Below are 15,133 nucleotides of genomic sequence, written 5' to 3' on the forward strand. Positions count from 1 at the left end.
AATGGCGCCGGCCGGTGTGAACAGTAGGCGGACGGTGTTTCATTTGCCGTCCTCGGTGGACGGTAAATGAAATACCGTCCACCCCCTGGGGTCCCTCGCGGCCATTGGATCATAGTCGTGCGACCGAGATCCACCTGGCGTATAACTGCAGGGAGCGACGGCCCCTATCGTCTTCCTCCCGCGGGGCGGGCCCGCGCGCGTTGTGTCCCCCACTCGACGACACCGGGATCCGTGGGCCCTCGCCCCGAAGTTGATCGACGGCGCCGGCTTGAACGACTCCACTGCCGCGCCCACCCTCGTGCGCTGCCTGAGCGACTAGGTGTCCAACATCGTCGTCGCCACCAAGCCCGGCGACGCGCACTGCTGGACGGTGGTGAGCCCGGGGAAGGGTGTCCGGCGCACTGGCTGCTCGACTGGCTCGGCAGGGTCGCTCTCCAGCAGCCGTTGCTGTCCGTCGTCGGAGGACGCTGCTACGTTAGCTTGCTGGAGGGGACCGTCTCTACTTCTTGCAGCTGCAGCCGCAGCCTCAGGCCATCCGGTACAGGTAAATCCTGTCGTTGCTGGTCGGCGGCGGCGGCGGGAGGGTGCTGAGGCACGAACCGACGGATGTTTTCACGGTGGACAATGTCACTGGCCGCATGCTGGAGCTGTTAATTGGAGGTGGTGGACATCGCCGGGAAGAGGCTGGTGTCAGTGTGCCACTGCCGCGGAGGAGCCTCGACGGCCGCGCCGCGGTGTTCGCAGGCGAGACGCACTGCATGCGTACTCTTCTTCGTCTCCACCTAGACGTTCCCATCTATCGCCTCCGCCGCGATCGCCATCAGGTAGCCGCGAATTTCAGCTCCTACCATGTCGCAGCAGCACTGCAGCAGCAGCAGCAGGACTGAACCGTCGCATGAGTTCCCCCAGTCCAGCAGCTCGCGGTCAGCCGTTCGGCCAATCGGCCGCGGCAGCGCGTCCATAAAATCTGTATCTATCATGAAGCACGAGCCGCCTTAGCCTTTGAACGCGCTTCCATAGCGAGTAGCTCTACCAGCACGCGCGGCACCTCGGTCACGGACGACGGCGCCCATGCTGCCGGCGCCCGGCCTAGCGCGCCAAACCGTGCCGCGCGCGATGGTTTCGGCCGGCGCCCTCTCCTCTCGTTCTCAAGCCCGAAGATGGCGCCGCCTTCGCCCTGGCGGTCCGGAACACGCTTCTCGCCATCTTGGGCCCAGCAGAGCTGGCGGTGGAGGTCAGAACGGCGTGGCTGCCGTCCATGGCGCCGGCCGGCCTGAATAGGAGGCGGACGGCATTTCGTTTGCCGTCCGGGGTGGACGGTAAATGAAATACCGTCCACCCCTGGGGTCCCTTACTACCGTTGGATCGTAATCGTGCGGCCGAGATCAACGTGGTGTATAGCTCCAGGCAGGCGGCCCCATCTCTTCGTCTTCCTCTCGCGACGGGCCCGCGCGCGTTCTGCTATCCCCCTCGCCTCGACGACACCGGGATCCGTGGGCCCTCGGCCCTCGCCCCGAAGTTGATCGATGGCGCCGGCTTGAACGACTCAACTTCCGCGCCCACCCTCGTGCGCTGCCTGAGCGACTAGGTGTCCAACATCGTCGTCGCCAAGCCCGGCGACGAAGGCAGCTGCGGGAGGGTGCTGAGGCACGAACTGACGGAGGTTTTCACGGTGGCCAGCGTCACCGGCCGCATGCTGGAGCTGTTAATTAGAAGTGGACATCGCCGGGAAGAGACTGGTGCCACGGAGGAGCCTCGGCGGCCGCACCGCGGTGTTCGTGGGCGAGAGTGCGAGACACAGTGCGTGCTCTTCTTCGTCTCCACCTAGACGTTCCCATCTCCATCTATCGCCTCCGCCGCGATATACCTTGGGTATCGCCATCAGGCAGCCGTGAGTTTCACCTCCTACCATGTCGCGGCAGCAGCAGGACCGAACCACCGCATGAGTTCCACCAGTCCGGCAGCTTGCGGTCCAGCCGACCGGCCGCCGCAGCGCGTCCATAAACTCCGTATCTATCATGAAGCACGAGCCGCCTTAGCCATTGAACGCGTTTCCATCTGAGCGAGTACCTCCACCAGCACGCGCGACAGCTCACGGACGACGGCGCTCATGCTGCCGGCGCCCGGCCAGGCGCGCCGAACCGCGGCGCCGCGACGGTTTCGGCGCCCTCCTCTCATTCTTGAAGCACAGAGATGGCGCCGCCTTCTCCCTAGCTGTCCGGAACACGCTTCTCGCCATCTTGGGCCCAGCAGAGATGGCGGTGGAGGTCAGGACGGCGTGGCTGCCGTCCATGGCGCCGGCCGGCCGGAATAGGAGGCGGACGATATTTCGTTTACCGTCCGGGGTGGACGGTAAATGAAATACCGTCCACCCCTGGACCTCTTGCAACCGTCGGATCGTAGGTGTGCGGCCGAGATCGACGTGGTGAACGTACGAGTGCAGGCAGGGACGGACGACCTCGTTCGTCTTGTGCTCCCGCGACGACGGGCAGCGCGCGTTCCGTCCACCTCGACGACGCGCTGTTGCAGCGTTCGTGCGCGAAGCTCCCATGACCATGAGCCGCGCGCGGCTCCGCCCAGGAATCGCCGGCGAAGGCGCAGTGCGGACGGCGGAGCTGCCATCCAGAATGAAGAGGAGGGAGTTGCCGGCCCATGACGGACGGGATGATGACACGAACGATCGCGGCGGCACCGCCGGCCCTGCCTGCTTGCCGAATCCTCCGTGCGCCTGGGGATGGAGACGTCGCACGCCGTCGATCCGGTGGCCGTCGGCGCTGAGGAGGAATGGACGGACTGGGCCAACCTGATGCCTGACCTCGATCGTCGGCGAGATCTCTGGCCGTCTGCTGTCCGTCCGCCTCGACGTAGCCGAGTACCTCCGCTTCCGCGCTGCAAGCCGTGGCGCGAGGCATACCGACGACGACAGGCGATTCCGCCCCCCGCAACTGGATCGTGCTCAGCATCACCCGCGCCGCGACCGACCCCCCACGCCACGGCGCTGCCTCATGAACCTGGCCACCGGGGCCTCCCCCGGCGTCGTGCTCCCGTTCCTCGTGCGGATGGTAGCGAGGCCCTCTCCACTTTCCCCGTGCTGCCTCGGCATCGTAGGGTAGCGCTGCTCCCCGGCGTCCAACTGTACTATCCGCCGCGGCACCGTATACCCCGAACAGGTGGCGGACGGGAAATTACGAAATACCGTCCACCCCTGGGGTCCCTCGTGGCCGTAGGATCGTAATCGTGGGGCCGAGATCAATGTGGCGTAGAGCTCCAGGCAGCCCCCTCTTCGTCTTCGTCTTCCTCTCGCGAGTAGCGGCGGGCCGCGCGCCTGCTCCCCTCGAGCCGCGTCCCTGCGCAAAGCTCCCATAAGCCGCGCGCGGCGCCGCACGGAAAAGGTCAGCTGCCCCAAGTATCGCGGGATGAGGGCGGCAATCCGGGAGGCGGGAGCTGCCAGAAAGAAACAAGCGAGACGGCCATGGAGACTTGGAGGTGTTGGGGACTTGGAGGTAGTAATCGCCGGGAAGAGGCTTGTTGGGGATTGGAATTTCGGGTCAAGTCCTCGTCCTCGGAAATGCTCCCTAATCTGTTTGCAGGGGCACAATGAAATGGAGCTAAATATACCCGAAGGTATCGGATGAACACTAAGCAGCGCAAATTCGAAGACCATGACCTTCGGGCCGAAGGATATCACATTCTGAAGGCCGAAGGTAACGGAAGGCTGCCCTGAAGCGCAAGCGCAAGCACCAAGACCTTCGGTCCGAAGGATACCGCCTCCACCGCGCCGAAGGCGACGAACGGCCACCCGGAAACATAAACTCGAAGATCAAGACCTTCGTTGATGGAATCTTCATGGCCTGAACTCTCGGAGGTACCCGAAGGTTATAGCAACCTTCGGCGACTGAAGACATGTAAGTAAAACGTGAATATGTAAGAAGGTCGGAGTTGTACCCCCTCCGAATACATGAGAATGTCGGATTTGTAAATTTCTCACCTTGTAATTTTACCTCGAAACCGGCTGAGAGTGAGCTGTAAATGAGTTGGGAGGGGCAATTTAGGTAATCCTGGCCGAGGGCTAGGGGTATAAATAGCCCCCTCTCTCCACAGTGTAAAGGGTTAAATTTTCTAATTATTATTAGAGAGTTCGACACTTACTTTCGTTGCCACATTTTCTACTATTCATACTCCCAGTCTGGACATCTACTAAGAAAAATCCCAACAAGGCTGGTGCCACGGAGGAACCTCGGCAGCCGCGCGGCGTTCGTGGGCTGCGTGCTCGTCTTCGTCTTCTCCTAGACGTTCCCGTCTACTGCCTCCGCCGCGATATTCATATACCTGAAGGGTTTATCGCCATCATCAGGCAGACCATATCGCGGCGGCAGCAGGACTGAACCGCCGCATCATCGAGTTGGATCACCATGAAATTAAACAATGAGGATGACGCTGGAGGGTTCCCCGCGACAGGCCCTGCAACATCGGCCAGTATCTGCTCTGCTACGTCGACAGCTGCAGAGGCAACGCTGAGCGGTGGAGCCGGTGACTGCATCAAGGCTTGCCAGCGGTGGAGGAAAATAAATAAAGTTGCTACTTGCTAGCTACTTCCTCTATTTTTATTTATATATCAGTATTAGATTCACTCTCTATTTTTATTTATATATCAGTATTAGATTCACTACGGGGAAAGCCCATAGTCGCCGAGTGTCAAGGAGTTTGCCGAGTGTTATTTGTCGGGCACTCGGCAAACATTGTTGCACAAAAAAACACTCAGCAAAAAAAAAATACTCGGCAACTTGCTTGTTTGCCGAGTGTTTTTTTGACACTTGGCGAACAAAGCTTTGCCGAGTGTTATTTTTCTGACACTCGACAAAGAAGCAAGTTTGCCTAGTGTTTTTTCTGGCAATCGACAAATAAATAAACTTTTTTTTCTCTTCTACCTCTCAAACTTTTTCTTCTCTTCACATACAATATGTGGTACTCCATTTTAAAGTTTGGTATTTTTTTTGTATCTATTTGCTATAATTAAATAATTAATTGCATTTCAAGCAATTTTTGGAATTTAAGTCAAATTTGAACTGCAAGTGATTTAAATAATAGAAAAGAATGAGTAGAAATTTAATATTCATATTATTCATCCCTGTTTGAGGCTTAACCTATGAAATAAAAAAAAATTGAACATCTTGTTCAGAAAACATGACTTCGAACATGTGGTCGTATGGTTTTAAAATTTTAAAAAACAAAAAAATTCGAAAAACCATGAGATTTGTCATGATGTGATGATATCATACGTGAAGGTTGTGGTAAAAATTTGAGAAAGTTTCGAACATTCTGACACATAGGATGTTTAGAAATCAATGCGTCTCAGATGAAAGATCGTAGCATTGAGTAGGATTCTATAAGATTTGGAATCAAAGTGACGGTCAAATTATGATTTGACTATAAAACTTTTTGTGTAGGCAATAGAGAAGAAAGTTTGCTTCATGTGAATTTTTGATAATTTTCTAAAGCCGTTTGATAATTTTAATGTATTAAGTACCATTATATAATTTTAATTCATATACATTAAATTTGAGCTATAACTGCATAAAATAAAAAATTTATATGAGTAGAAAAAACAAATACATATTGTTAAGTGAATTTAACAATATATTGTTGAGGTAATTGATATGAATTTATAAGAATACATATGGAAAAGGAAGTGAAGAAAGAAAAAAAAAAGCTTTGCCGAGTGTTTATTATAGCACTCGGCGAAGAAGATCTTTGCCGAGTGTCCTATCTAAACACTCGGCAACGCCGGCGACTTCGAGTTCATCAACGCCTCCGAGGACAGGCAGCGCTTCGGCTCGTCGCAGCTGCTGCACGATTTTGTCGCGTGAGCGCGCGCGGCTGCTGGGGTGCCCGCTGGGAATAACGCGGACGGCGTCAGAAGCCTGGGATGGCCGGCCGGCGCCGCCGCGGGTATACATTCAGTTCATCATGGTACACGGTTTCATCAAACAAGTAAGTGTATACGCATATATATATATATACTGGTATGGTAAGTGAGGTAGTACGTAGTGGGCAGTATAATTGGGGGGGGGGGGTATACCAAAACTGTATATGTAAGCTGTAGGGTGCTGTAAAAGGGTATTAGATTGGTATTTTTGGTAGCTTGAAGATTCGTGTACTGATGATTCAAGTCCCATATATGATGTGTTGTTGGTCCAATTGGACCTTGGCTTCCTTTGGAGGTTGTAGACACTAATGTTTCATGTTCTGAATTATGGTACCAGTTGTTCAGTTCAATTCTAACAGCAATGCAGAAACAGTAGTGTGTTTCTATGGCTTTTGTGTAATGGTCTGCATGGTTTCCGGTATAAGCTCATGGTTTGAAGTTTTGAACTTCTCATGACATCTGATTCGAGACAGATATACTGGCCGGTGGCTGCAATGCAGTGTGTGCACCTGGATTCCTCGAAAGGTGGAGGAGCAGGCCAACAAAGTTTGAATATTCAGATCTTTTTTTAAAAAAAAATAGTTTGGATATTCAGACATGTAGAATGGATGCATATGAATAGTCAGAACCTTTCATTTGACCTACTTAGGCAGGTGGAGATTGAAAATGAATGTCCCCATATATATCTGATTATGCAAGTATAGAATCATATGCAATTCAGACAAGCAGGCACAAACTTTCAGAAGTAATCTGTATATGCAAATTTTGTTCTTATCAGTCAGGCCAACAAGGTTGCTAGTCCAACTGTTCTAATATTTTTGACTTGAAGGTGCTATTTTTCCACAACCTTGTTGACCTGGCTGAGAAGAACGCAAGCTGCATCTCCCACAAGAGGACAACGACTAAAGACTTCTGAGGGCAAGAGAACTTTCAAATGGCCGCCGCCAAATAATAGACGTTCATATCATCCTATTATCATCACCTAACAGTACAGAATAGTTGACCATTTCGTTCATCCTGTACGCATACCATGCAGACTATTTCTCACTGTGCTGGGATAGCACCAGTATTGGAGGGAGTCCATCGTATTCCTGATGACTCCGTCTCTCACCGACAGCTGAGTTTATGCTTCGTCGCCTCTTGTCTCACTCTTTGCCCAGCAGCAGGGCCAGGGTCATCACTCCTCGATGAGATAGCGACTCCCCAGTCCCCCACTCTCTCTGCACATTGTATGTTTGGTTTAGGCCAAAATTTACCCTGCCAACTGTTTGCAAAGATGTCGACACTAAAAGTTGTTACAAACTGTTTGCAACGTTTTAGGGTGATTGCCTACCGACTACCCAAAACCAAGTCCTTTAGTTATGATTTGAGTTGGCTGTCAATTTTCTAGCAAATCGAGGGGACATTCAGAAAGTGTACAAAATGATTAGTCTCTTCACAGCACTGGTGCCGACCTACAGTTATTTTCTTCGGAGCACGCACGCACCTAGTCGATGTCAAAGGTCGATCACATATATTTGGACTTGTGCTTGATCAAATATGAGCCGTGCGTCTGCGATCCAACGGCTCCCGTCGCGCTATCCGACCATGGCCCCCTCAACCTGGGCCGCGGATTGTGACCAGGCGGCCCACACTAAGCCCAGGTCTCCGGCTGCGCCTGGGCACAGCCCAGAAACCGGTGTGCGGCTGCAGCTCGACTGATGCAGCATCTGAATGCATCAACAAGTACAGAATCCATCCGATTCAGGCATAACCGGTGTGCCTAGAGGTCTCTCACAAGAGCGGCAACAGCACCTTTGTTCATCAAACTGGAATATTGGATAGAGCATTAGAGCGTAGATGTTCTTTCATTTAGATGATAGATCACGGATATGAATCTTTTGTTCCTCTGTTGTGTTGTGTCTTGTGTCCCTTGATGTACGTGTGCAGCTGCTGATGTGGATTTGCCACAACTTTATACAAACACACTGCACTGCAGCACTGGATTTGCCAAACAGTGCAAAGAAGCAATAGAGAGCAAAATAAAGTAGCGCATGAATTGGCACAACATGCCAGACAAGCTATCAGCTGAGGTTTGGTTAACAGAAATTCCTAGATGTATACAGCATGTTGTGCTCCTAGACTGAATGTGACCTAATTAAGTTTAATGATCAACTTTTTTTTCCTCGAAAAATAAACCCTGCTTGAAGATTAAAAAAAAAAGAACCTGCTTCACTTCCTCTCCTAGTTCGTTAACTACAAATGTCCAGCACTTAGACTAGTCAACAGTACCATCAAGTTGTTTGTCACTCTGTCAGCATCCAACGCATGCATTCACCTGCAAAACAAAGCAAAAGGATGGTTTACTCGTCATCGTGTTCAACCTTCTACTAGCTGATACAGAACGTCTAACAATACCCAAAGTAGTCATTAAGATGTACCTCTTGAACAGGGATTTGATGTCCTCTTGTAGCACAGGGCTTTCAAGAAACATGTCCTTGCAGTCTGAAACATCAACCTTGGTGAGCTCAAAATCCTCGTTGTTGCAAAGCTCGTTCCACTCGAACCACAGCTTTGACACTCGCTCTTTCTTGAACGCAGTATGGTGATCCTCCTCCTCCGGCGAGCCAGCAGCAACGAGGCGGTAGCAGTACACCATTTTAGACTGGCCTGGTCTGAACGCCCGCCCGATCGCCTGCCGCATCACAGCAGGATTCTCATGGACATCCAAAATGACAACACGAGATGCACCAACAAGGGAGATACCCTCCCCGCATGCTTTGATGGAACCAAAGAAGACTTTAGCTTCAGGTGAGCTGTTGAATCTCTCAACTGCTTGCTCTCGCTGCTCTTGAGTTAAACCCCCATCCATCAGGAAAGTGTTAACTCCTGCTTTCCATCCTTTCATTTTGGTGAACAGCGTTTCCAAGAAATTTAGAGAGCGCACATACTGGCTGAACACAAGTACCTTCTCTCCTGCAGCTTCTGAAAGCGACAACAGATTGTATATGAACTTTGCCTTCACCCCATCATTGATATCAATTCTGTGTACGATCGAATCCATCTTCCTTTTGCAGATGTTTCTATTTTTCTTATCAACATTCTTGACATCCTTTAGGCATGGATGAAGAGAAACAGCATTGCTTTTTGCATGTGCTTCAAATCTTTTCAACCCTACCAAACCCTTGACAACATCTTCCTGTTTGGTACTCATATTTAGCAAAACTGTGAAATCCACAAGTCCAGGTAGCTCCTTCAAGATCTCACCTTGGTAATAGTGGAGTATATTCTCAGTAAGTTCTCGTAGATTCTGTATAATCATCACTCTCACTGTTTTCGAATCCTTCTGAAGGTTCTGCTCAATCAATTCATAGAAAACCTTTTCAGAGATGGTTTTCGATCGCACACTTGTCCCTAACATGTCCACCTTATTTAGTATACGCTTCATGATTGCACGGGATCTCTGCATCTTCAAGAATTTCGGTCGTACAAGGTTCAAAATATTGAAAACCTCACTTACGTGGTTCTGAAACAAGGTTCCTGTTAGAACCACTTTTCGAGGAGTTTGGATAGTTTCAAGTGCACTGAGCAAGTCTGTTTGGTCGTTTCTTGAGGTGTGGCCTTCATCTAGAATTACAAGGCTAGGGATCCTCAGCAGTTTCTCTCTGCACATTACAGTTTCTCTATCAGAAGAGTCGTCAGAAATTATGTGTGCAAATTGCTGATAGCCAAGCAGCAATATACTTCTGTTTTCTTCCCACAATTTCAATATTTTACGCTGCTCAGACCGGCTATTAGCTTTAGAGGAGTAAAAGTCATACAAAGGAATGTTCTCAACTTGCCAGCGGAGAAATTCACTTTTCCATGTTCCCATGATACCCTTTGGAAGCATAATTAATGGCCTCCCAGCAGGGTACCTGGCCAGAAAGCTGTGGATAAAACTGATCAGCAGAAAGGTCTTTCCAGAGCCAGGCGCATGTGCTAGAATACAACCTCCTGGATTGTTCTCATCTGCCAGATTCTTGATCAAGAAATTGAAACCTTCCACTTGGTGAGGTTTCATCTGTTGTGAATGTCGAGGATGGATTGACAGAGAATCAGGGAACACATTGAGATTAGTACCTAAAGGATTCTCAGTTGGATCTGGATCACTAGACTTTCTGTTTTTTGCTGGGTTTGTTCTGTATGACTGCTTGTGCTGAAACATGAAAGAGAAAAAAAAAAAGAGAGAAGTGGGATCCGCTAACTCACAAAAAAAATAAAGAGCAAGGATAACTAGCGATCCAAGAAAAAGAAATAAGTGCATTCATGTAAAAATTTAAAAAAAATTGCAAATGGGATATTGATTAGGACCTGATATCGGAAAAAGGACTTTTAAGTTATCTATGTTTTTCTTTCAGTCAGAAACACATTAGAAATAGAATTTTGGAATGGTGTAAAAATGTGTTTGATCAATAATTGCAGCCTACACGTGCCAATTGCCAAGTTGTTAACATATGAGCAAACACTAGCAAAACTGCATAGTAGCAGCAGCAGCAGCTGGTAAATTCGATGAATGGACACATATATACATGGAGAAACTGTTTGAGCGAATCGATTCATTAGATAATAACAAAAGCTCCAATTTTTCTATTCCAAGTGATGCCATGAAATCATGTTAACTTATGTAACTGTGTACAGATTGATTGCCTCATAAAATTTCAAATAATTTCAGCAACAGAGTAAAAGCTGATGTTTCAAAAATAGGCCATTGTCAAGATAACCTGCTAAAAAAATATTAATTATTGCATTCAACATTAACCAGTAATGTTGCTATTGCGAGGATGCCAAGATTGAAATAATATAAGAAAACGATATTGAGATTTTTAATCAATTTATGGATTCCAACAAAGAGGGAATCGATTAAACTAATTAGGACAAGATATTCTATACCTTTTTCCATGAATGCTCAAAAATATTCTCAATGCGCTGCTGGATCAGACCACAAATACGGCACACAATGCCCAAATCATCTTTCAACAGGAAGTCATGATTACATGCATCCTCTGTTTCCTCACAGTTGCTCTCTATTGGAACTATACCCTGATTAACTTGATTGATCTGCTGAAGTAAATGGAATCAAGCTCAAGTTACAGGAAAAGGAAAGGCAAATCACAAACTAAAAAAAGAGAGTAAAAGATACTGTTTAAAATTAATTCAGTAATACTACTCTGATAGTCTGATGGTCAAGCATCGAAATGAGAGAGTCAAAGGATAATAAAAGGGGGGAACGGGAGGAGGCCTGGGTGGCTAGCTGCTCCAGCTTTGGAGTAAGCAGCCCAGGTTCGAATCCTGTTGGACGCGCTTTCATGACGCAGAGGGCAGATACTCTAGCCTCTAGTCCCTCAAAGAATAATAAAGGGTATAACATATAGCTTTAAAATTTGCAATACAACTAGTCAGATCGTCATGTTGCTAGGCAAGACTGCACCAAAGGGATTCATCTAGTAAGAATAAACTCCTAAATTGTGGGCATGAAAACCTTCACAAGTGGATATCAAATTACAATTAAACAAGTCACAAAGAAGATTGCGAAGCTAGGCACTGAGGTCTGAGGTTGTCTATCATAAAGCTAGAACCCGAGTTTGATATAGTTAGAACAAATTGAATGATTTCATATTCAAGTACCTCTGAAAATGCCAATGCAACTGACATACCCATCCAAAGATCATTCAACTCATCAACCGAGCTGTCTTTCTCGTGATGATTACTCTCTTTGCTCTGTGGTTCATTTTGTACAATTTCACAAGATACTTCATAGGAACCAACATGTTTCTTTATCATTCTTCGAATCTTCCCTTTCTCTTCAAGATCATCCTGCTCAAATGCAAAGGAGTGAACATTATCAGGTGGAGATAGCTGAGCTTAAAGAATCGATGCTGTAAGCAAAATCTTGACGCTTAAAGATGATGAAAGCAAAACATGATTCTTCATGTCTCCATATAGGTTAATTAGGAATATGTATACATCAATCTATCAGATAAAAAAATAACAACTTTGTAGAAGAGACAACATTCAATTGCTTTTAAGCAACACACCTCAGCAGAAACATTGCCGGTGTCCATGCCATCCTTCGGTTGCTTAAATAAATCATGTGGTTCAGTACTGCTATTGCAATTATCCAGCCTGATGATATCCTGATGCCCGACTTGCTGCTCAACCAGCATGTGCTTTTGGGTGTAACTACCATTATCATTAGAGGATGAACTCTCATCTCGACAGGATTTAACCCTGTCCTTGTTGTCAGAATCAACTGCTGAAACTGTAGAATCAACCCCAACATTACCCACATTAGCTTGGGAATGATATTCAACATTGTCTTCGTCTGCATCCAAGTTGATAACATTATCTGAACTATAATTGCTCGCAATTAGTCCAGAGTCATATAGTGTTGCGTCTGAAAATTTGGGCACTGGACTGGCATTAGGCTGTTGGATTGGTACTTGTAGCCTTTCTATGATGCCCATAAGTTCACGCCGTTTGATGTTGATTGACTTCAGATCTTTTGTGGCACTCCCAGCCTTCAATTCACTGAATAGCTCAAGAAACTGAAGACGAAGACGTCTATTATGAAGGAAGATGTTTGACTGAGACTGGGTCCCTGGTGAGCTAGTGTGCTCATCACCAAGTTTCTGCCTTTTGTGTCCAGCAGGATCCATCCTTCAAAAGAACAGAAAGAACTATTACATGCTTTGAGAGGCAAATACTGCAAATCTGTTAAATATTAAACAAAAATTTGTATTCTGTTGTACTTGGTGACCACCTACCTTGCATATTTGTCACACATAAATAATTAGCTCTTAAATTCATGGTGGAAAGGAAATTAGGAACATTCTGTCACTAAAAATACGACCATTGTAAAAAATGTCAAGCAAACTTTCATGCAACGATTAATGAAACGGGTAGAAACTTTAGCTACAAATGATTTAAGCATTTCAGTTCCCACCCAGCTACGAAGGCGTGGTCGCGTGAACTTGCATGTCGATTAGCAGATTGAAGTTATATTCAGCTTGAATTCCTATTTCCCTCTCTTCTTTTAATTTGGGGGCAAGTCGAGAAAATAGCCCTCTAGCAGGAAGAATTAAAAGTTCATAGACAATCAGGCAAATGCAACCACCCAACCCCAGAAACCAAACAAGAAATGGGCTGGACTCCTCGCATGGCTGCGCTGGGATTCTGTCGAGTCGAATCCGCTTCGCATGCAATAGAGACGGGGACCACGACGGTGATCGATCTGCCGGGCCATCAGCGGATGCTCACGCCCGAATTGCCTTGCCGGCCTAAGCAGGCGCTCGGTCTCTCCCCGCCGCCGCTCTCCCCAGCAACCGGCAGGCCCTGGCCGTCCCCGCCCCGCCCCGGAGTTCCGCAGGGCGCCGGCCGTCCCCGCACCTCTCGAAATTTCGCGGGAAAAAAGGTATTCGTTGAAGCAGCCACAACGATCGAACCCCCTCCAACCCCACAGATCACACTTGCACAAAACAACCTACGGATATAGAAATGCAATAGACATGAGTGCAACATCTGCTGGGGAAGAGAGGAACCTGGATGATGATCTCGGGGAGGGGAGAGTTGGGTGGTGACCCAAGTCAGTCCCAAAGCGGCAAAAGCTAGGAGAGTGTGGAGAGGGACACGCAACAATCGTTTGGGTAGAGAGAGAACCATAAAGCAGGGAAATATGCATAGCAATATAGCATGTGCATGTTAATACTAGCACCATTGAGTATTTTTTTTACCCAAGTAGACATTTGATTCCCTTTTCATAAGAACGTTCACAATATAGATTGTGGGACCGAAACTGGCGGCCAGAGGGGGTGAATGGGAGCCGATCAAAATTTCTCCGAAATTCGAATCGTCGGCCTATGTCCCAAAATCACCGCAAGCCCCTCCAACCCAGGTCAGCGAGAATAGCTATGGACCAGCTATCTCGAAACAGAAGACCCAGATTGCAGCGTGGAAGCAAAGCGAGTGAAACTTCACAAATTTCAGCACAGCACACACAGACCGGTCTGACCGGTGTACTGGACCGGTCTGACCGGTCGGGCGGGGAATTTCAAATTGCAGACCGGTCAGACCGGTTGCACAGAACGGTCTCTCCCAGTCGGCCCGCCAACAAAGCTCCAAATCTCAATTCTCGAGCAAACGAAGTCCAAATCTAACGAAACTTGGAGGAAAGCTTCGTAACTACCCCGTGAACATATCCCCAAAGGATCTCACCCAAAAGATTCACGGATTGAGAGAAATCAAGGTAAGATCAAAGAGAATTGGGGTTTTCTCAAGAACACAAAATCGCCAACTCGTGAGAACTCTCGATTCCAGTAGGTTTAGCACACGGCTAGAGGGATTAGAATCGTCACAAAGAGTCCATCAAATCACGAATTCAAGGGTTGATCTCCTCCAAACAAGAAACACACCAAAAGAGGAGAATTAAACCCAAAACGCAAGAGAGAAGGGGAGGACGAGATGCTCAGCACACACAAGTGAATCTCAAACAAATTTCATCCATTAATCACCGAGGAATTCACCTATACAAAGGCTAGAGCCATCCGCCCGTCATCCACCCACTAGATTGAAGAGAATAGCTATAATCTAATCTCTCTTTGCGTTGGAGTCCTTGTCCCTAACCTAGAGCAGAGGTTGGGAGAAGGAAAAACTCAGAGAAAATAAAAGACTCAAGAGCCTCCCCCAGCCACGGGCTGGTTGGGGTATTTATACCCGGCTACTACGGTCAGACCGGTCCAGGGGACCGGTCAGACCGGTCGGGCAGCAGCACCCCGCTGTACAGCCTCGATCGACGGCGGAGCTTCTTTCTTCGACTCGAAGTCTTTGCTGCGATGCCGCCACGTCGACGAAGATCCGGTCCGCGATTTTGGAGGGTCCGCGAAACCCGGGTAGATGGCCGGTTTTGAGAAAACAGTCAAAACCTCACGCGCGGGAAAATTCCCGCCTCCACGCCGTGGCCCTAAACGCCGTTCCCGCCTCGGTCTCCTGACGGCCCTAGACGCCGCCCGATGCCCGTCACCTCCTCGCCCGCAGCGAGGCCCTAGACACCCTCGACGCCCGTCGCCTCCGTCAGTCCCGAGACCGACGCCCGTGCCTCCACGACTTGACGTCTTCAACCGCCGTCCGCCTCCTTGGTTTTGTGGCGCAAACCAATAAACTCGCCTTCCGTCGCCGCTTGCGCACTCGATC

At 48.7% G+C, this 15,133-nt stretch overlaps 1 protein-coding gene across 2 annotated transcripts; it reads right to left on the bottom strand.

The window, feature by feature from the left end:
• Positions 1 to 7,938: 7,938 nt before the first annotated feature.
• Positions 7,939 to 13,616, bottom strand: LOC120647206 (protein CHROMATIN REMODELING 35-like). Of its 2 annotated transcripts, none has more exons than XM_039923885.1 (6): positions 13,486 to 13,616; positions 11,983 to 12,604; positions 11,573 to 11,761; positions 10,838 to 11,008; positions 8,347 to 10,103; positions 7,939 to 8,243 (listed from the first exon to the last, which is right to left on the bottom strand). In XM_039923885.1, exons 2-6 carry the CDS (start codon positions 12,601 to 12,603, stop codon positions 8,240 to 8,242), a joined length of 2,742 nt encoding a protein of 913 aa, XP_039779819.1. In that variant the 5' UTR covers position 12,604; positions 13,486 to 13,616; the 3' UTR covers positions 7,939 to 8,239. The 2 variants fall into 2 exon arrangements, with proteins under 2 accessions (XP_039779819.1, XP_039779820.1); XM_039923886.1 differs by having other exon boundaries at positions 10,838 to 11,005; positions 13,486 to 13,615.
• Positions 13,617 to 15,133: the final 1,517 nt, after the last annotated feature.

The sequence above is a fragment of the Panicum virgatum genome, chromosome 9K, assembly GCF_016808335.1.
Source record: "Panicum virgatum strain AP13 chromosome 9K, P.virgatum_v5, whole genome shotgun sequence".
Classification (NCBI taxonomy): Eukaryota; Viridiplantae; Streptophyta; class Magnoliopsida; order Poales; family Poaceae; genus Panicum; species Panicum virgatum.